The following is a 20,528-nucleotide window of genomic DNA, read 5'->3' as shown; positions in this document are numbered from 1 at the left end:
AGTTATTATTATTAAACTTAATATTTTTATATTTAATATTATTATATTTAACGTCATTTTTATATTTTTACATTTTTATATTTTTATATTTAACGTCAGTGGAGACTGCTAAAGGAAAGATATATTTTTCCATTAATATATTTTCATACATTTTTCAATTTTCCAAATGATAGTTAATACAATGTTGAGATGAATACCATTATTTTTATATTACAAGATAGAATATTGGTAGTAGTAGTAGTTGTAGTAGTAGTAGTTTTAAACTTAATATTTTTTATATTTAAAGTCAGTGGAGATTGATAAAGGAAATATATGTTTTTCCATTAAAATATATATTTTTCCATTAAAATATATACATTTATTTGTATATTATAAGATAGATTATTATTAGTAGTAGTAGTAGTAGTAGTAAACTTAATATTTTTTTTATATTTAAAGTCAGTGGAGATTGATAAAGGAGAGATGTTTTTCCATTAATATATTTTCCCGTTATTTCCATGAGATAAATACATTTCCGCGCTGACACACTTGAGTTATTATAATATGCAAAATTTTACTATTTAACATATTTCAATGTAAATACAGTAAAAACAGTTTGTGAAACTACATTTCCCAATATACTACTGTCAGAAACAGCCACCAATCCTAACCGATGTATGGTTTTCAAACGCTCTTCCGTAACACTGAACCAGAATCAGTTTTAAGTCTCAACACTTTCTTCATTCGGTGTAGTAAGAGTCTGAAAGCTGTTTCAGGATCAGCAGCATGAGCGCAATCAGCACATGCGCATTCGAATGACGCAGATAGTGTGCGCATGACGGTAGTGAACGCGCGGTAAAAGGTTTCCAAAGTTTCTATCGCGTCTCGTCGGTTCTGAATGAGTTTCTGGACCTTGTAAGCAGCCAGCCGGTCCAGTATGTATACTCCCCGCGGCACACCGAGCTCAGGCCGCAGACAGACGCCCCGGACCGGCGGTCGGAAGAGTGTGAGTGCCGTTCAACCCGGGCTGCCTTTCTCTCCACGCCGCTCCGCTTTCACAGCCAGGTAAAACACAGTAAACACACAGGCAGGGGATGCTAAATTTACCATGCTACTACCATGTTTTTGGACATACACCACGGTAATATACATAAATATGATAATCCTTCAGTACTGTTTTCCTTCAGAGTATTTTTGTAAAGTTTTTTAATAAAATCAATTATTTAACAACATTTAATACATTTGTTATGTCTATATTTAATATATTTTACTCATAAAATAATTAAGATATATTTAATTTTCGTATTGCATCTGAATTTCTTTTAAATGTTTTGTAAATGTACAGTAATTCTGAAATTGTATCTTTAAAACAAATATTAAGGCTTTTTGTCTTAAAAAATAGTAGAAAAATTGGCAGAATAAATTAAGTATGTCCACTGTATGTCCAAATGACCACTTTCAGTTTGCCTTTTTTTTTTTGTCATTGATTTGTGTATCTCTCTTCTTTCTCCAGATCCACTCCTACCCGAGTTCAGAGTCATGCAGCCGTCGAGTCGTATCATTTTGACGTTCAGACTTACGGATCATCTCTGCCTGTCAAAGTCATGGAGGCACTTACCATGGCTGACGGTAAAGATTGGGGTCTTTAACCTTACATATCGTCTGTGTCTCAACCTAGTGAGCTGCCTACTTAGGTGATATTTGTAGGCTTTCAAACTAGTGTCTGGCGCATTTAAAACACTGCTTCACGAAGCTTTGAATCCTTTGTGAATCATTCAATTCCAAGTGATTCCCACTCTGTGGACCAATTTGTAGATAAAAAGTTAGGCTGGTACTTAGTCTCTTTTAGTCTTTGGATATACTGATGTGTAAAGGCGTCTCAGTGTATGATGTTGTGTCTGTTGCAGTGGATGATCAGATTTCTGTGAAGGTGGAGGCGTCCGGTTGGGCGTGGATGGTTTGCGGCGAACGGCTGATCATCTGGAAAGTGTCTCATACGTCTGTGGCAAAGGTCAGAAAGGTTACAATTACGAAGTGCTGAATCTGCTGCTAAACTTCACCTTACAAACATGTGGTCTTGCTTTCATTGCAGCTGTCAGTGTGTAAAGACCTCCAGCTGCCCTCCAGTGAGTTTGCATACAGTGCTGATCTCATCTCCATCACTTCCTCCAATCCACTCGATTCTGCACCCATACAGGTGAGGTCATGCATCTTTGAACACTAACTTAACAGGAGATTTCATGACGCAAACATGAATGCAAACTGTTTTTCACAGTCCATTAGTGCACTGGCCGTGTCTCCAGACGGTACGGCTCGGTTTTGGCCTAGCCTGACTCATGACGGGACTTACACTGAGACGTCTCTGGATCTGAATGGACACGTGTGCAACTACGTTGCAGCTGTTAAGGTGTGCAGTCAGGCAGAATGAGAAGTACAGAAGTTTATTTCCATATCTCTTCTTCCATAAGCTGTTTTCTCTTGCTGTTTTAGGGTGGGAGTTTCATCGTGTCATCATACCGTGGTCACCTTCTCCGTCTCACTCCAGATTCCTCTGGTAAACTGTACCAGAGACCCGTTCAGCAGGGTCAGGGGATGCTGTCAGGCATCGGACGTAGGGTTTCCAGTCTGTTCGGCATCCGTGGTCAACCGGCCGACCTCACAGTTAGTACTGTTTGTTCTTTAGAGGTCGAAGCAGATCATGTGTTCAAACAGTGACAGGACGTTTGTCTCCTCAGGTGTTCAGTGTGTTGTGGGTGAAGGAGACCGGCTGTCTGTACTCTCTCAGCTCGTGTGGTCTCAGTAAATGGGAGGTGGATGAAAACAGTGAGACGCAGGTGTTGAGCTGGAGCACCAATCAGATCATCACAGACAGCATCACTGACGCCATCTGGGTCAGAACCTTTTTTTTTTTTCCTTTGGAAGCACCTAGAATTATGAAGAGGAATCATGCAAAATGCTTGTTATATTTTATGTAGTACTGACCTAAATAAGAAAATAATAGTTGAATTTATAAAAATGAGCCTGTTGAAACGTTTACATACGCTTGACTCTTCATACCATGTTGTTACCTGAATGATCCACAGCTGTTTAGTTATAGTTGTTCATGAGTCCTTTGTTTGTCCTGAACAGTTAAACTGCCTGCTGTTCTTCAGAAAAATCTTTCAGGTCTCACAATTTTAGAATTGCATTTTTGTGTATTTGTACCCTTTCCAACAATGAGTGTATGATTTTGAGATCCATCTTTTCACACTGAGGACAACTGAGGGGCTCACAGGCAAATAATACAGGTTCAAATGCTCACTGATGCTCCAGAAGTAAACACAATACATTAAGACCCGGGGGTGAAAACTTTTTGAATTTGAAGATCAGGGTAAATTTAACTTATTTTATCTTCTGGGGAACATGTAAGTACCTTCTGTATCTTCTAAAGGACATTACTAAATGAAAAAAATATATATATGATAGTTCTGTTCAAAAGTTTTCACCCCCGGCTCTTAATGGATTGTGATTCCTTCTGGAGCATCAGTGAGTGTTTGAAACTTCTGTAATAGTTGCATTTGAGTCCCTCAGTTGTCCTCAGTGTGAAAAGATGGATCTCAAAATCATACAGCCATTGTTGGAAAGGATTGAAATACACAAAAATGCAGAAAAAACACAGAATTTGTGGGACCTGAAGGATTTTTATTTAACTGTTTAGGACAAACAAGGGACTCATGAACAACTATCACTGAACAAAAAACACAGCTGTGGATCATTCAGGTAACGACAAAGTATTACATATCAAGTGTATGTAATCTTTTGAACGGGGTCATTTATTTTCTCTTGTGGACTATATGTAAATGTTTTTTATGTGAACAATCTTATTCAGGTCAGTACTAAATAAAAATAACATGCATTTTGTGTGATCCCTCTTATTTTGGTAAAATATTTACCATTTTGCAGATTCTGCAAGGTGTATGTAAACTTTTGACTTCAGCTGCATTTTCTGTCTGCAAAGATAAGAAGCATCTGAACTGTTCTTAATGATGATAATCAAAAATGTTTCTTAAGCAGCACATATCAGAATGATTTCTGAATGATCATGTGACTCTGAAGACTGGAGTAATGATGCTGAAAATTCAGTTTTGATCACAGAAATAAATGAATAAAAGAATAAATGTCAGAATAAATGTCACACTAAATTATAGTTGAAAAGAGTTAATAGTTTTAGAGGTATATAATCGATATTCAAATCTGTAAATATATTTGAGAATATTACTGTTTTTACTGTATTGTTGATCAAAAAAATGCAGGCCTAGTGAATATTAGATATGAAAAAAGACATGTAAAAGCTGTATTGCTCATTTTACATGCAAATAGGGGGCAGAGCAGCAAAATGCAGTAAGTATTGGAGCAGAGCAGCAAAAAGTCAGAAAACAGATAAAAAAAAAAAAGTCCATGATTTTACCACAAAAAGCTTACTAATATTATAATAATATTATATATTATTGCAATATGATGCAGTACCAGTCAAAAGATTGGAATAATTAATTTTTTTGTTATTGTTTTTGAAAGAATTTCTCTTCTGCTCATCCAGGCTAAATTTATTTGATAAAAAATGCAGTAATATTCTGAAATATTTTTACAATTTTAAATTACTCTTTTCAATAATAATATAGTGTAAAATATTATTTATTCCAGTGATCAAAGCTGAATTTTAAGCATCATTACTCCAGTCTTCAGTGTCACATGATTATTCAGAAATTATTTTAATATGCTGATTTACTGTTCAAGAAACATTTCTGATTATTCGTATCATCAATATTGAAAACAGTCGTGTTTCTTTTATTTGTCTCATAGGACTCAGAAAGTAACTACTCAGAGATTAAGAAAGGAGTGAATGTCTCTTATCTGGACATGCAGTACAGCAAGTGAGTCTTTTGAATATGATACTGAATATCATGTTCAAATTCATTTGTAATACACAGACTGTACATGTGGGATTCACATTATTAGGCGGTGATTAATGTCCTTTTATTTCTTCAGAGTGGGGCTGGTGGTGTTGGCAGCGGCGTGGTATCCAGGCGACACTCCATGTGTGGCATATTTCTGCCTGGTCACTCTTGCAGAAAGCACAGCGCCGTCCCCAGATCTGCTCACTGTGGAGGTCACCAAATACAACCCACCCTTCCAGGTACATTGTTTAGCCACAGTTAAATTATCTGAATTTTAGGCTGTGAGATTTCAGAACCGAATGAATTCAGCTCTGGTTTTTTCCGTCAGAGTGAGGAGGAGCTGCAGAAGACACGTTTGGTGTTGCCTGATCCGTCGAGTCCTGCTGCGTACCTCTATAATGAGGAGCTGGTGTTCACCTGCAGCACTGTAGCTGGACGCGGAGGTCTCACGGAGGAGAAGATCTCCTTCAGCTCTCCAGGTACAGCTCTCTGACTGTGTAATCAAATTAAGTAGCTGGTCTTTCTCCTGTAGGTTATCTCAAGTGTTTTTGTCTGTTCTGCAGACCGTATCCGAGGCGGAGGGGTGTGCACTGGTGTGCCGGTGTTTTTCACTCAGAACTGCGGGCTGGTTGTTGTTTTACCGAAAGAAAGCGCTTCCCTCTTACCTGAGACCATGGAGGACTCACTCTGCACCTCAGTGGCCGGACCTGGACCTGAGGTGTGGACCCAGTTTACTTATAGGAGGCATAAAATATATATATATATATATATAGATAGATAGATAGATAGATAGATAATTGTATATATTTACAATTTATAATGTTTATTCAAGTAGCTAGAAATTGGGAAATATTTTTCATTTTTTCAGGCCACTGCATTATTATTTAAAACATTATAAATTAAAAACTATTATTCTATTTAAAAAGATCATTTTGATTTGTTTGGCAAAAATATTTAATTTATATGCATACAAATTTACAATGTTTTAATTTATTGAAGGGACCAGAAATCAGGAATTTTTTTGTATTTTATTAATTATTTTTCAGTGTTTTTTCATTTAAAACATTATAAATGAAAAAAAGTATAATTATATTTTTAAAAGAACTTGATTTATTTGGCAAAAATATGTATGTATTAATTTATATGTATGTAGACATTTAAAATGCTTTAATTCTATGAATCAAGGTTTTTTTCAGGCCACTCCATAATAAATTAAAATATTGTAAATGTAAAAAAAAGTATTATATTTAAATTATTTTATTCATTATTTTAGTTTTTTTTGTGTATTCATGAGCAAGTCTGGTAAAAATATATACAATTTCCACAACTATATTGCTATAACTAGAAATTATGGCACTCCAGTATAAATTAAAATCTTATAAATGCAAACATATTATATTTAAGGTATTCTATCAATTATTTCGTTTTTTATTTAAAACATAAATGTAAAAATAAAATTATATTTAAAAAAGATAACGTTCATTTATATGGCAAAAAATTATTATTTATTGTATATGTCATTTTTTTATATTTAAAGTATTTAAAATATTTTATGAATTACATATATATATTTCTAGATATAATAGATATAAACTAGAAAGAACTAGAATTCTGGAAATATGTTTTTCTTTTCAAGGAACTCCACTTTAAATAATAACAAATGTAAAATATTATTATATTTTAAAAACATTTGGCAGTTTTTGTGTATTAATAAACTAGTCTATGGTAAAAATATGTATTTTATGTTTATGTATAACTGTATAATGTTTTGATTTATTTAAATAAATAGAAATCAGGAAATATTTTCCATCTTTTCAGGGCACTCCATTAGAGACGCCACCTAAAATAGATCTGGTGGCCCAGGAGGACAGAACTAAACTGCTGAAGCAAGCGTTCCTACAGTTCTGCCGGTGAGTTTCTTTTACTTCATGGACGTGATCTGAGGGGCCGTTTGTTTTTGTAATATTGTTGAATCAGTGACTGACACTCACAGATGCACTTCTGTGCTTTCGTCTGCAGTCGTGATGTGGTTGGAGCTCAGAGCATGGTGGATGAGCTCTTCCCCAGTGACGGAGAGGGAGGTGCAGAGCTGGATGCTGTCGTGACCCAGATTGACCTGGATCTGGTGGATGACTACCCTGCATGTGACCCACGCTGGGCCGAGTCTGTTCCTGAAGGTGAGAGATGAGAAGAAAACCATGTGTTTTGCCCCAAAAATGTGTTCATTTTGGACACATGTTTGTGGTTTGTCCTGTAGAGGGCGCTGGATTTACACTGACGTCTCTGATCCTGCTGCACCAGTTGGAGGATAAGATGAAAGCTCACCACTGCCTCATGGACTTCCTGCTTCAGGTTCTTCAACAGACACACAGGCTATGCGACATGCTTTTATCCTCCTCACAGTGTTTACCAATGCCCTTTCTTTCTGTCCACTCTACAGACAGGTCTTCTAGACCGCCTCACTTCCACAACGGTGCGCAAGTCCCCGATTGCCACGCGACTCTTGTTATGCGAACATGCTGAGAAGCTCTCGGCTGCCATCGTGCTGAAGAACCATCATGCCAAGCATCAAGATCTGGTGAATACGGCCATATTGTCAGCGCTGAAGAAGAACAGCACCGACATACCAGCCAACCTCACACCCGCGGATGTGTTCTTCAGAGAGGTGCGAGACTTCAGTGCCCTGTTCGTCAAGCTGTAATGTAGAATATATGTATTTCTCTCTGCTTGATCATTTTTGTGTCTCCAGGTGTCTCAGATCTCCTCTATCTTTGAGTGTTTGTTGGATGAGGAGGAAAAAGTTTTAAAAGAGCATTCGGATGCCGCCAGGTGGGCCGAGGTGGTGCTCAACGTCAATGACATTGTCAAGGTGTCCAACAGTTTTTCTTATTTGTTCATTAATTCCTGCATTCAGATAATCTTGAATCAGTGGGTCAGGTTGAACGTATCTAAGTACTTGTTATTTTTATCCCATAAACAGAGAGTTTTTGTAGAACACACAGTACTTGTCAAAAGTAGAAACATTATGATTTTTCTGAAAGAAGATTCTTCTGCTCACCAAGGCTGCATATATGTACTCAAAAATACATAAAAAATAGTCATATTATGAAAAAGTATTCAAATGGAAATCAGTTATTTGAAATTGTAATATGTTTAAAATTGTAATTTATTTTGTTGATGCAAAGCTGAATTTTTAGCATCATTACTCCATTCTATAGTGTCACGTGAATCTTCAGATATTATTGTTAAAAAGACATTTAGGTAACTCTTACAATAAGGTTCATTAGTTAACATGAACTAAAATGAATACTTCTACAGCATTTATTAATCTTAGTTAATTTCGACAATTATTAATGCATAATTAAAATCAAAAGTTGTGCTTGTCAACATTAGTTGATGCACTGTGAATTAACAATGAATGACTATTTTCATTAACAAAGATAAATAAATACTGTAATAAATGCATTGCTCATTGTTCATTCATGTTAGTTAATACATTAACTACTATTAACTAATGGAACCTTATTGTAAAGTGTTATAGACAAAAAAAATCACATTTTCCACAAAAATATTAAGCAACACAGTGTTTTCAACTCTGATAATTTAATATTTAATATAAAACTTAATATAAGATAATTATTTATTTAAAATAATTTATTTAAGATAATTAATTGTTTAAAAATATAAGATAAATATAAGATAATCATTTTGTTTTGCGTGACAGGATATGCTTCAAGCAGCAGCACAGTACCGCGAGACCAAAGCATCTCTGTATAGAGCGCCAGAGAATTGTGGCCCTGAGCCTGAGTACATCCCATGGACAGGTAATCACACCTGAAAGAACTTCTTTTTCTTTTTCTGAACATAAAAGCAGCTCTCCAGAATGAGTGTCATAGTTTCTTCCTCTCAGCCTCAGGAGGAGTGGGCGGAGTCCGGACCGTCATCACGCGGCAGCACGAGCTGATCCTGCGCGCGGCGTATCCTCACGCAGACGCGGAGCTGCGTGGCGTGCTGAGTGAGCAGCTGGTGGTGCTGTTGGACTCTCTGTTGAGCGGTTACGTGGCTCAGCTGACGTCTCTCCGGCGTGCCGGACAACAGGAGCGCTACGTCACGTTGGAGAACGAGTACACGCAAAAACGCTCAGAGCTGCTCGCACCTCTCTGTGAGTTTACATTGTCAGATGTGTGCCCTGAATAAGCTGAAAAGCGGACTGGATCATGTGCTTAATAGATTTGTGTTGTCTGTGATTGTGGCAGTGGAGTTGGGTCAGCATCAGTGGGTCGCGGCGCTTGCGGAGAAATACTGTGACTTTGACATATTGGTGCAGTTGTGCGAGAGGACGGATAACCAGAGTCGACTACAGCAGTACATGGTCAAATTCGCTGATCAGGTAACAAACTCACCTTTATATTCATCAGAGATGTATCAGTTTCCACAAAAGTATTGAGCAACACAACTGTTTTCAACACTGTTAATAATCATAAATGCTTCTTAAGCAGCAAATCAGCATATTAGTATGATTTCTGAAGGATCATGTGACACTGAAGACTGGAGTAATGATGCTGAAAATTCAGCTTTGTTAAAATATATTCAAATAGAAAACAGTTATTTTGAATTGTAATAATATTTCACAGTTTTAAATGTTTTTTGTTTGTTTTGATCACGTAAATGTAGTCATATTGAGCATAAGAGACCTCTTTCACAAACATTTAACCACTACTATGTTATCAGTTGATGCTTCTGGATAGTGTAGTTTGAAGTAGCATTTGGTTAGTAGATTTTCTAGATTTTTTTTTTGTTAAAGTAAACAGTATTGCAGACAGACACTGTGAAGTTCTTGCAATACAGTTCTAGGAAAATATACCAGTTGGGTTATGGTGCTTGTGCCGAATGCATTTACTCACAGCCCTCTCTGTTTCCTGTAGAACTTCTCTGACTTCCTGTTCCGCTGGTACATGGAGAAAGGCAAGAGAGGGAAGCTGCTGTCTCAACCAGTAGCAACGCACCAGCAACTGTCCAGTTTCCTGCAGGCTCATGATCACCTCAGCTGGCTGCATGACATACATGTGCAGGACTATCAGAGAGTAAGAGAGACAAAATTTTGTTTATATTAGGGATGCACGATATGCATAATCATTTTGCTTATTTCCTTTTGTTTGGAAACAACACCAAGTCTCCTGTGTGGAAATTATAAGCAAATTATTTTTAATTTTGGTTAGCTTTTAACAAGAACTTATTTGTTAGAATTAAACAAACAATAATGAAGTTCTTTTATGATGACAGCACATTGAAGCTTTGAAAATCACTTTTTTTTTTCAGAAAAATGCAATGGTAACCTTAACATTTTATTTTAAGATTTAACATTTGTAAAAATTCAAAAAAAAAATTCAGCTTAAAATTTGTTTAAAAAAATATATAACATTGCACATTAATATAATATATATTAATATATTAATAAATCAGTAGAGATCAGTAGAAATTATTTAATTTACAAGTGTCATGTTTTTGTTTTATTGATGTAAGCTGTAGTTTCTGACCTTAAATCAGAACATATGCATGATTTTATGACATCAGTTACTACTATATTTAATCAGAGAAACAGTCTAAATGTTATTTGTGTATTTCACTTTCATTTTATTAGAAGTAGGCCAGCAGCGCCCCCTACGGAATTAAAATTCCTTACCGAACGCGCATTAGGACCTGGAGGAGGCTGCCGCTGCTGCCACTACACATGCTATTACATACCGAATCTCACATACCAAATGTGTCATTCTGTATGTGCATTCACAGATTAAATACAGTGATCCAAAACAGTGAATCTAATCATCATTCAGTGCTCTAATTACTAGCACACCCTGAGCATGTTATTCCTCTTATGGGCAAGACATATCGGCATAATTTTCATATCGGCCCAATGCAGACATTTACATTTAAAGCCATTATCAGCCTGATTCTGATATCAGTCCGATAATATTGTGCATCCCTAGTTTTTATATATATACACACACTTATGTGCACAACCATGAGTTTACTGACACTTGTAGTGTTAAAGATGTTTTGTTTCTCTTCATGACAGGCCCATCGTACCCTCTACAGTCAAGCCAACATGGAAACTCGGTACTTCAGCAAGAAGAAAACCCTGCTGGCCCTCAGCAAACTCACAGCTCTCGCATCAGACATGCCTGAAGCCGTGCACCGCAGACAGCTCAATGGTCAGTCACGTTCGAGCATTTTTAGTGTTAGTACATAAACAGAATGAGGAGCAAATGATGGATGCTTTTATGTATTTTAATCTTTTGTAGACAGAATAATGGGAATTTATGCTCAGCTTTTTAGGCCTAGTGATTAGCACATTGAGCTTTTGTGCTCATGCAGGCGACATGGTTTCAATTCTGACCTGCATTTCCCTCGCTTCCTCTTGTTGTCCGGTGTGTGTTGGAGTAGATATAGTGGAGCAGGAGAGATTTCTACTTCATCAGGAGACTCTTCCTAAACAGCTGCTGGATGAGAAGCAGCTGAACCCAGACAGCATGCCTTTACTGAGTCCTCGTAACCTCATTGATGTGAGTAAACCATAAAAATACTGCTGCATTTTTAATTCATTCAGATGTCTTCATCCTCATTTTTCTTACTGTCTCTTTTCTCATCTCCAGCTGTACATCTGCCATGAGAACCGTGGAGCCAACGAGTACGACTTTAAAAAAGCTCTTGATCTGCTGGAGTACTTGGAGGAGGTATCTGTAAATAACAGATTACATTAAAACAACAAAAAGTTACTTTTTCAAGCACATATGTTTCTGATATGTATTCATCACTTGTAGGAGGATGCAGTTAATATTGATTCCCTAAAACGCGAGATCTTCAGTAAAGCCTTGAAGAAAGACTGGAAAGAGAGGTGAGCGTCACAAAACTCACTCAAATGAGATTAGTGTGGATGGTTATTTCATGTTACTTTACTATAATGGTCTTTTATTGACTAACCGATTGATTGATTGCAGTTGGTCATCATCTGATGATAATGACGATCCTCTAGAAGCAGCCAGAGACAGCACTTTTGTCAAGATCTTACAGAAACTCATTCAAGAAGGTACGGCGACTCTTGTGTATAAGTTTGTATTGATGTTTCAAAGTGGGCTTATTTGATACTTGATTTTAGCATTTTAGTCAAGTATATTATAGTGTCTGGAGTGAGTCTTGTGTTTGCGCACAGGTGTTTCTCTGCAGTCGTACCTGCCTGACGTGAAGGATCTTCTGCAGGAAGAAGAGCTGGAGAGTCTCAAATCGAAGCCGTACTTTGAGTTCCTCCTGCGAGCCAATTATGAGCACTACCTGAAAGCTCAGATATGACATTACTTCCTGTTTCTGCTTGCTGTTTTCTTGTTAATATTCCAACTTTTTTGTACTGTTTCATAAAATAATAATTACATGATCCAACACTTGAATTTTCTGAATAAACTATTTCTGTAACTGACGGCAGATCTTTCTCGATGGGTTTCTTCTGCTGCAAGACAAAGATAGAAGGAATAACAAAGACAAATTGGTGCTAACCAAATGGTGATGTTAGCTTGGGTTTTCTTAAACATACAGTGAGATCAAAAGTGTTTGGCGTCTTAGGCCACACTTAAAGGTGTCTAAACATCAGTGCATTAGATGATAAAATTTGTGGCACAGTTCTGAATTGGTTCTGAAATGGCATTTAAGAGGTGGCATAAATGCATTTATACAGTAGTTACAGCTCTATGCTTTTATACTAAGGGCTGAGGAGGATCAGAGCAGGCAAAATTAAGTCTGGATTTTATGCAATATTGTATAATACATTTACACTACCAGTCAAAAGTTTTTAAATAGTAAGATTTTATTTTTTTTTTAAAGAATTCTCTTCTGCTCACCAAGTCTGCAATTACTTAATCCAAAATACAGCAAAGCAGTAATATTGTATGAAATATTTTTAAAATTTAAAATAAAATAACAGCTTTCTATTTGAATATATTTTTAAATGTAATTTATTCCTGTGCTCAAAGCAAAATTTTCAGCATCATAACTCCTGTCTTTAGCATCAAATGATCCTTCAGAAATCATTCTAATATGCTGAATTGCTGTTAAGGATTTTTTTTTTATTATCATCAATATTTAAAGTGCATTTTTTTTAGGATTCTTTGATGAATAGAAAGATCCAAAGATCAGAATTTATTTTAAATAAAAAGCTTTTGTAACATTATTCACTATACCATTCAAAAGCTTGGAGTCAGTATACTTTTTTTTTTTTTTTTTTTTTTTTTTTTTTGGTTGAAATTGTAGAATATTAGAATGAATTCTGAAGGATCATGTGACTGGAGTAATGATGCTAAACATTCAGCTTTAAAATCACAGGAATACATTACATTTTAAAATATACAAATAGAAAACAGTTATTTTAAATAGTAAAAATATTTCAAATTCATTTACATTTTTACTGGGTTTTTTTTTTGTTGTATTTTGTATCAACTAAATGCAGGCTTGGTGAGCAGAAGAGACTTTTTTAAAAACATTAAAAATCTTACTGTTCAAAAACTTTACTGGTAGTGTAATTGACCATTTTATAGAAGCATATGCACACTTTCAGAGCAAAATATTTAAATAGGAAAAAAAAAACTGTCGCATTCAAAAATGAAGCTCATTTGTGTTTGTCACTCATGGAATGTTTAACTGACTTTATGCATCACCAACACTACTTTATAAAATTTAAAATCATGCACAAATGGTTCAGAAAAGTTCTGGCTGCTGATTCGACTTGGATAGATATCTAATGCATTCATAAAGACACTAGTGACTTTCCAAAACCTTTGGACCCACTGTGTGTGCAAGGCTTTGAGAACGTCTTTGTTTTCTTTAACTCCTTGCACTCATCTGTCGCTCCCACTCTGTTTTCCTCCTCTCCGTCCTCCAGCAGCTGGTGTGAAAAGAGCAGCTGAACTGATGGAGAAGCAAATGTCTCCCTGAGCTCCTAAAAATAGGGAAGAGAGGGTAAAATTAGTGGCATCCGCAGTAAATAAGCAGCACTTTACAGGGGTTCTCTGACATCCTATATGGGGTGGGAGCCTCTGGGATCCCTTAAGACACTAGATAAACTGTCTGGAGCTAGAGGAGGAAATATGACACTCACTTGTTTATGACGTGGCGTTAGGCATGGCATCAAACATCACTGAGATGCCCACAAGGTCATGCTTCTCTAATGATCGCCTAATGACTGTCTAACTTAATAACCATCTTCGAGTAAAAGGTAAAACATCATTATAATATCCTGTTCCTGTTCTCAGAAAGTCAGAGAGGGTTCTTGAGTGGCTTCACTCTGACAAATGCTGGGTCAAATATGGACAAACTCAGTGACTGGGTTGTTATGACCCAGTAGTTGGGTTTAATGTTTAACCCAACCTTCTGAGTAGTTTTATTTAACTATTGTTTACAAATGACTATATGTCTGGCTTAAAAATGAAACCAAAATAAGGTGTAAATTAAAATCAGACAAATAATTGCTAGAGGTATCAGCGATAATTGTGCGGATGAACATTTATTAATAAGCAATTTTAAAAAAGTATTTGTTTATTATTTAATTATTATTTATTCAACTTATTAATAAATGTTCATTTATTGAACATATTAATAAATGTCTGTTTCCAGCAAAAACACTTCAAGGGTTCACTTTATATTATAATTTTTAAGGAATAGCTGAGTTAAAACTACCCAGAAGGTCTATTTTGATAATATTGCTCATTGGTGACACTTTTTGTCATGATTTTACAGCAATTCTTTACAATTATTACAGAATGCCATTCCCAGCTAATGAAGCTGAAGAAAACACATCACCATCCTTCTTTTGATGGTGACAGTAAATTTTAAGGGCTTAATATTGTGACTGCATTCTTTACTTAAACATCAGACTCAAGTAGGAGATTTTCCAAAATGTTTTTTCCAAGATTCTCCTCCCCTTCATCCAGTTTCTGCTTCTGTGGCTTTCTTTGGGAAAGGAAGAAGTTGAAATGAACAGTTACCCCAGTACCACAGGCTGACTATTTGACATATATTTCAGAAATGCCTTGCTTATAGGGTTTATTTTGGTCAGTTCATGCAAACTAAGGCACTTTTTGCCATTGCAGTGGCTCAACTGACCTGATTTCGCTCTATGTAATACACTGCAAAAATTTACATTTTTAATAATTCCTGTTTTTTCTGTCAGCCTTTAAAATAGTCTATGATATCTAAATGCAAATCAATGTTCCATCACAGAAAAATAAGCTATTTATACATTTTTAAACACTTATCCAAAGCAACTTGTATTACAACCAATGTATGTCTTGAGTTAATTGACATTTTCTGTTGAGCATTGATAAAATGTAATGATAAACAATCATAACCCACTGCCATGCCATGCCCTTATATTGAGATACAGCCCACAAACGCCCAGTGCTGGCCTCTGAGTCCACTCGTATGGTGGCCCTGGACTCGCCTTACACGGCCCTCCGCCCGCCCGCTGTGGTTTGGGGTCTGGAGCGCCATATATGGAGCGTCCCGCTCGCCCGGAGCGCGGCGCTGTGCAGCTCACAGACGCGAAGCCCCTCCGCTCGACCCACTGACACCCAAATATGGACGAGGATCGGGAAGAATTCCATTTGAATGCATGGACATTCCTTAATGGTTGTCCGAAGAGCAGGAAAAGCCGAGGACGGGTATATATAAGATGGTACGTGTGTGGGTCATTGTGTAGCAGGAGCCAGCGGCGCTTCAGTTGGACTTTGCGACTCTGAGTACGAGCAGCCACAGGTAAGTGCGCTCCGGCACAAGAACGGACACCCGTACGATTGAGCAGCGGACTTGCTATTTCACGATTTCGGAAACTAGCCTTGCGTCCCAACGTGCATACTATCCACCCTGGTCTGCCCTAAATAGTATTTAAAATTGATATCATCACATAGAATTTAGGATGGATAGTATGCACATTGGGATGAAGGCTAGATTAATAAGGATAGCGATTCAGAATTGGGGAAATGTACGATGTGAATGAATGGACTTGACGCTGATCTTTTTACAACGCTTTTTCGCTTTTTCAGTTACTTCATTTTACTGATATCATAGAAACTTTTCTGTAAATTTAATGTAGAAAAACAAAGTGATCTTTAACAATAAAAATAATCAAAGTGCATTTTTATTTAGCTATTTTTTAATAAATAAGATAAACACGAATTTGTAATTGCGTTAGTATGCAGTATGCAATTAATTTAGTGTATGTTTAAGATCCCTTGAAAATGAACCATGGTTTTACTGCAGTAACCATGTTACTGCACTAGCATTTGTGACCCTGGACTACAATACCACTAATAAGGGTCAATTTTTTGTTTTAAAATTATTGATTTATACATAATCTGAAACCTGAATAAATAAGATTAACATTGCTGAATGGTTTGTTAGGATATGACAATATTTGGCTGACATAACAACTGTTTGAAAATCTGGAATCTGAGGGTTCAAAAAAAATCTAATTTTTGAGAAAATTGCCTTTAAAGTTGTCCAAATATAGTTCTTAGCAATGCATATTACTAATCAAAAATTAAATTTTAATATATTTATGGTAGGAAATGTACAAAATATCTTCATGGAACATGATCTTTACTTAATATTCTAATGATTTCTGGCATAAAAGAAAAATCAATCATTTTGACCCATACAATGTATTATTGGCTATTGCTACAAATATTCCTGTGCTACTTATGACTGGTTTTGTGGCCCAGCGACACATTTGTATAACCACAGTTTTACTACAAGTACCGTGGTTAAACTATGGTAAGTGTACCAAAACCGTGGTTAATTTGTGGTTAGCATGATTTAACTGCAGTAATGATTATTTGATCATACTGGTGCAAATGGAAATACACATTGTATTTGACATTTACAAAATTACTCTGTCATCTTTTCATTCAGAATCCACTATCCGCTATAATTAAGAAGCGCTTAACAGAATAAATTTAGGATTATTATTAATTAATGCAGATTCTCAACGTAAACTAAACATTTGTCAGACGATTGGTTAGGATAATGCAGCCAGTTCTCAACAAATTTGTTTATCAGTTTGAGTGAAAATGATTTTGTCAGAGTTGTAGTGTCCTCTTCAACTTCTCTGTGGCTTTTTTTTCATTGTAGAACCCATCAAGATGTGTGACGACGATGAGACTACCGCTCTGGTGTGCGACAATGGCTCTGGCCTGGTCAAGGCTGGTTTCGCCGGTGATGATGCCCCCAGGGCTGTCTTCCCTTCCATCGTCGGTCGCCCCCGTCACCAGGTACATACAGAAACCCTTAAGACGCAACAGAATAATTGCATGGGTTTTCCTCTGACTATTCTGACTGTACTCCTTGCTCCAGGGTGTGATGGTCGGTATGGGTCAGAAAGACTCCTACGTTGGAGACGAGGCTCAGAGCAAGAGAGGTATCCTCACCCTGAAGTACCCAATTGAGCACGGCATCATCACCAACTGGGACGACATGGAGAAGATCTGGCACCACACCTTCTACAACGAGCTCCGCGTGGCCCCCGAGGAGCACCCAACCCTGCTCACCGAGGCCCCTTTGAACCCCAAGGCTAACCGTGAGAAGATGACCCAGATCATGTTTGAGACCTTCAATGTCCCCGCCATGTATGTGGCCATCCAGGCCGTCCTCTCCCTGTACGCTTCTGGCCGTACCACCGGTAAGACAACTGTGCTGTAAATGAAATAGCAACAATTATGGCATTACAGTTTAAGTTAAAAGTTTACATACACCTAGCAGAATCTGCAAAATGTTAATTATTTGACAAAAATAGGAGAGATCATACAAAATGCATGTTATTTTTTATTTAGAACTGACCTGATATGCCACATAAATGATGTTTACTTACAGTCCCCAACAGAAAATAATAGCTGAATTTATAAAAATGACCCCATTTAAAAGTTTACATACACTTGATTCTTAATACTGTGTTGTTACCTGAAACCAAAGGTTTTCACCCCTGGCTCTTAATGCATCGTTTTTCCTTCTGAAGCATCAGTGAGTGTTTGAACCTCCTGTAATAGTTGCATATGAGTCCCTCAGCTGTCCTCAGTGTGAAAAGATGGATTTCAAATATTTCATACAGTCATTGTTGGAAAGGGTTCAAATACACAAAAATGCTGAAAAACCAAAGAATTTGGGGGACCTGAACGATTTTTCTGAAGAACAGCGAGCAGTTAAACTGTTCAGGATTAGGGCTGAACAGGGTTAGGTCAGTACTAAATAAAATATAACATGCATTTTGCATGATCCCTCTTATTTTGGTAAAATAATTAACATAGGTGTATGTAAACTTTTAACTTCAACTGTATATTTGTGACTAATTATGCATTTATACATACTTTTAGCTCTGGCTGACTGATATATTGTTCCCGACTGTTAGGTATCGTGCTGGACTCTGGTGATGGTGTTACCCACAATGTGCCCATCTATGAGGGTTATGCTCTTCCCCACGCCATCATGCGTTTGGACTTGGCTGGTCGCGATCTGACAGACTACCTGATGAAGATCCTGACCGAGCGTGGCTACTCTTTTGTCACAACCGGTGTGTACCTGGTCGTTTTTACAGGGATATTTCTAGCATGTGTTTTGAAACAGACCAAATAAACAACTCTTGATTTGTCATCTACCACAGCTGAGCGTGAGATTGTCCGTGACATCAAGGAGAAGCTCTGCTACGTCGCCCTGGACTTTGAGAACGAGATGGCCACCGCCGCCTCCTCTTCCTCTCTTGAGAAGAGCTACGAGCTTCCCGACGGTCAGGTCATCACCATCGGTAATGAGCGTTTCCGTTGCCCCGAGACACTGTTCCAGCCTTCCTTCATTGGTATGTTTGAACACATCAGACATTATAATTTCTTGTCTTGCTTTTTAGTCTTCCAACCATTTATATGCTCTTCTTAAAACATGTGCACAGGTATGGAGTCTGCTGGCATTCACGAGACCGCTTACAACAGCATCATGAAGTGTGACATTGACATCAGGAAGGACCTGTACGCCAACAACGTCCTGTCTGGTGGTACCACAATGTACCCTGGTATTGCTGACCGTATGCAGAAGGAGATCACAGCCCTGGCTCCCAGCACAATGAAGATCAAGGTAATAGGGTCTAGAACAATAAAACTCAGTTGACTTTAAAACTGCAGACGGTTTTCTGAGTAATATTTTATCTCCTCCTTCTCTGTAGATCATTGCTCCCCCTGAGCGCAAGTACTCTGTCTGGATCGGCGGGTCCATCCTGGCTTCTCTGTCCACCTTCCAGCAGATGTGGATCACCAAGCAGGAATACGACGAGGCTGGTCCCAGCATCGTCCACCGCAAGTGCTTCTAAGCACCCGGCTCACCATCCTATCGTTGCTTTCTGCTCGGAAATCAAGCGACGGTGCATTGCTCCTGTGGACAGCTTTTCTACAGTCGTCCTTCACATAGGAGCAAGCAGCAAAAGCATAAACTGAGAAATGGACACTAACATCAAGGGAGGGAGAAATACCAAGCGCTCTCATTGCACACAAATGTATTTATTACTGACTTCCATGGCTTGGTATTTCAGCAAATGCTGTTTAAAATGGAAGGACCCAGCTCCCTTAGATTCCAGTGACTCTGACATACGTTCCACTGTACACCCTGTCCAGTTGATGACCAACACAAATCACACTTTAACAGACAAATAAAACTGAAAATCTATTTTTAAACATGGTACTCGTCAATGAATGTCATTTCAGTATTCTTATATTCACAGTATCCACAGTGAGACAGACTAAACAATACTTATCCAGCCTCTGAGATGGTTTACAGATGATTAACACTATGTGAAGTCTTGTTATGTCTGTAATCTGACAACTATAAACCATCTGGGCTGTTTAAGTGGGCTGTAATGGAAGATGAATGCGTATGGGACAATTAATCGATCACAGAAGCATTACAGTAGCACTGGCAGTCTTACAGTTTCTAGTTTGTATAAAGGAATCATAATCTTTATTAGCTTATGCTTTATATCATAGCTTGATTACTTATAAACCTAATAGTAGTGATTTAATACTGAATTGAGTAATTTTCAGCTTTTGTCAGCTGTAACAAAAATATTTTTTTAAACCAAAGTACTATGGTATTACTCTGTGATACCAACAATGGTACCACCACAGTATGTTTTTAAGGGATATCTCACCTAAAAATTAAAATTCTGTTATTAAGTACTCACTTGTGTCCCAGCAGCCACAGGACATTAATATTACGCCAGGTTGATGTTGGACATAATGTCGGACATGACGTTGCATTTTGGTTGAGAATAAAAATCAGGTTGACGTCAGTATGATTTGGATTTTGGTTACACAACCTAGAAACAACAAATACCCACATCAGCTATTAACATTGACATTAGACTTTGAATTGACATTGATTTTTGGTTATCCGACGTCACAACAAAATGTAACCAAATTAAGATATTTTCAATAAAATCTGAGAGCTTTCTGACCCTCCAAGGACAGCAAGGGTCCTACCACGTTCAAGGCTCAGAAAGGTACCAAGAAAATTGACAAAATAGTCCATGTGACATCAGTG

General features: G+C 37.3%; 2 protein-coding genes across 2 annotated transcripts; both read left to right on the top strand.

Annotated features, from left to right (window-relative positions):
- The first annotated feature begins 718 nt into the window (after positions 1-718).
- On the top strand, positions 719-12,384 carry nup133 (nucleoporin 133). Its single transcript, XM_051099391.1, has 26 exons — positions 719-1,044; positions 1,493-1,608; positions 1,887-1,990; positions 2,072-2,176; positions 2,255-2,386; positions 2,470-2,640; positions 2,715-2,870; positions 4,819-4,889; positions 5,005-5,152; positions 5,242-5,392; positions 5,477-5,631; positions 6,732-6,823; positions 6,933-7,090; positions 7,171-7,265; positions 7,354-7,578; positions 7,663-7,782; positions 8,638-8,737; positions 8,824-9,075; positions 9,170-9,303; positions 9,839-9,997; positions 10,990-11,125; positions 11,358-11,476; positions 11,567-11,647; positions 11,735-11,808; positions 11,912-12,000; positions 12,124-12,384. Exons 1-26 carry the CDS (start codon positions 917-919, stop codon positions 12,258-12,260), a joined length of 3,408 nt encoding a protein of 1,135 aa, XP_050955348.1. The 5' UTR covers positions 719-916; the 3' UTR covers positions 12,261-12,384.
- A 3,171-nt stretch (positions 12,385-15,555) lies between these two features.
- On the top strand, positions 15,556-19,663 carry acta1a (actin alpha 1, skeletal muscle a). The gene is made up of 7 exons (XM_051099511.1): positions 15,556-15,710; positions 17,085-17,224; positions 17,307-17,631; positions 18,355-18,516; positions 18,607-18,798; positions 18,889-19,070; positions 19,159-19,663. Exons 2-7 carry the CDS (start codon positions 17,096-17,098, stop codon positions 19,300-19,302), a joined length of 1,134 nt encoding a protein of 377 aa, XP_050955468.1. The 5' UTR covers positions 15,556-15,710; positions 17,085-17,095; the 3' UTR covers positions 19,303-19,663.
- Positions 19,664-20,528: the final 865 nt, after the last annotated feature.

Source organism: Labeo rohita, chromosome 1 (genome assembly GCF_022985175.1).
Source record: "Labeo rohita strain BAU-BD-2019 chromosome 1, IGBB_LRoh.1.0, whole genome shotgun sequence".
Taxonomy (NCBI): Eukaryota; Metazoa; Chordata; class Actinopteri; order Cypriniformes; family Cyprinidae; genus Labeo; species Labeo rohita.
The sequence above is the reverse complement of the archived record's forward strand: the minus strand, read 5'-3'. Positions and strand labels throughout refer to the sequence as shown.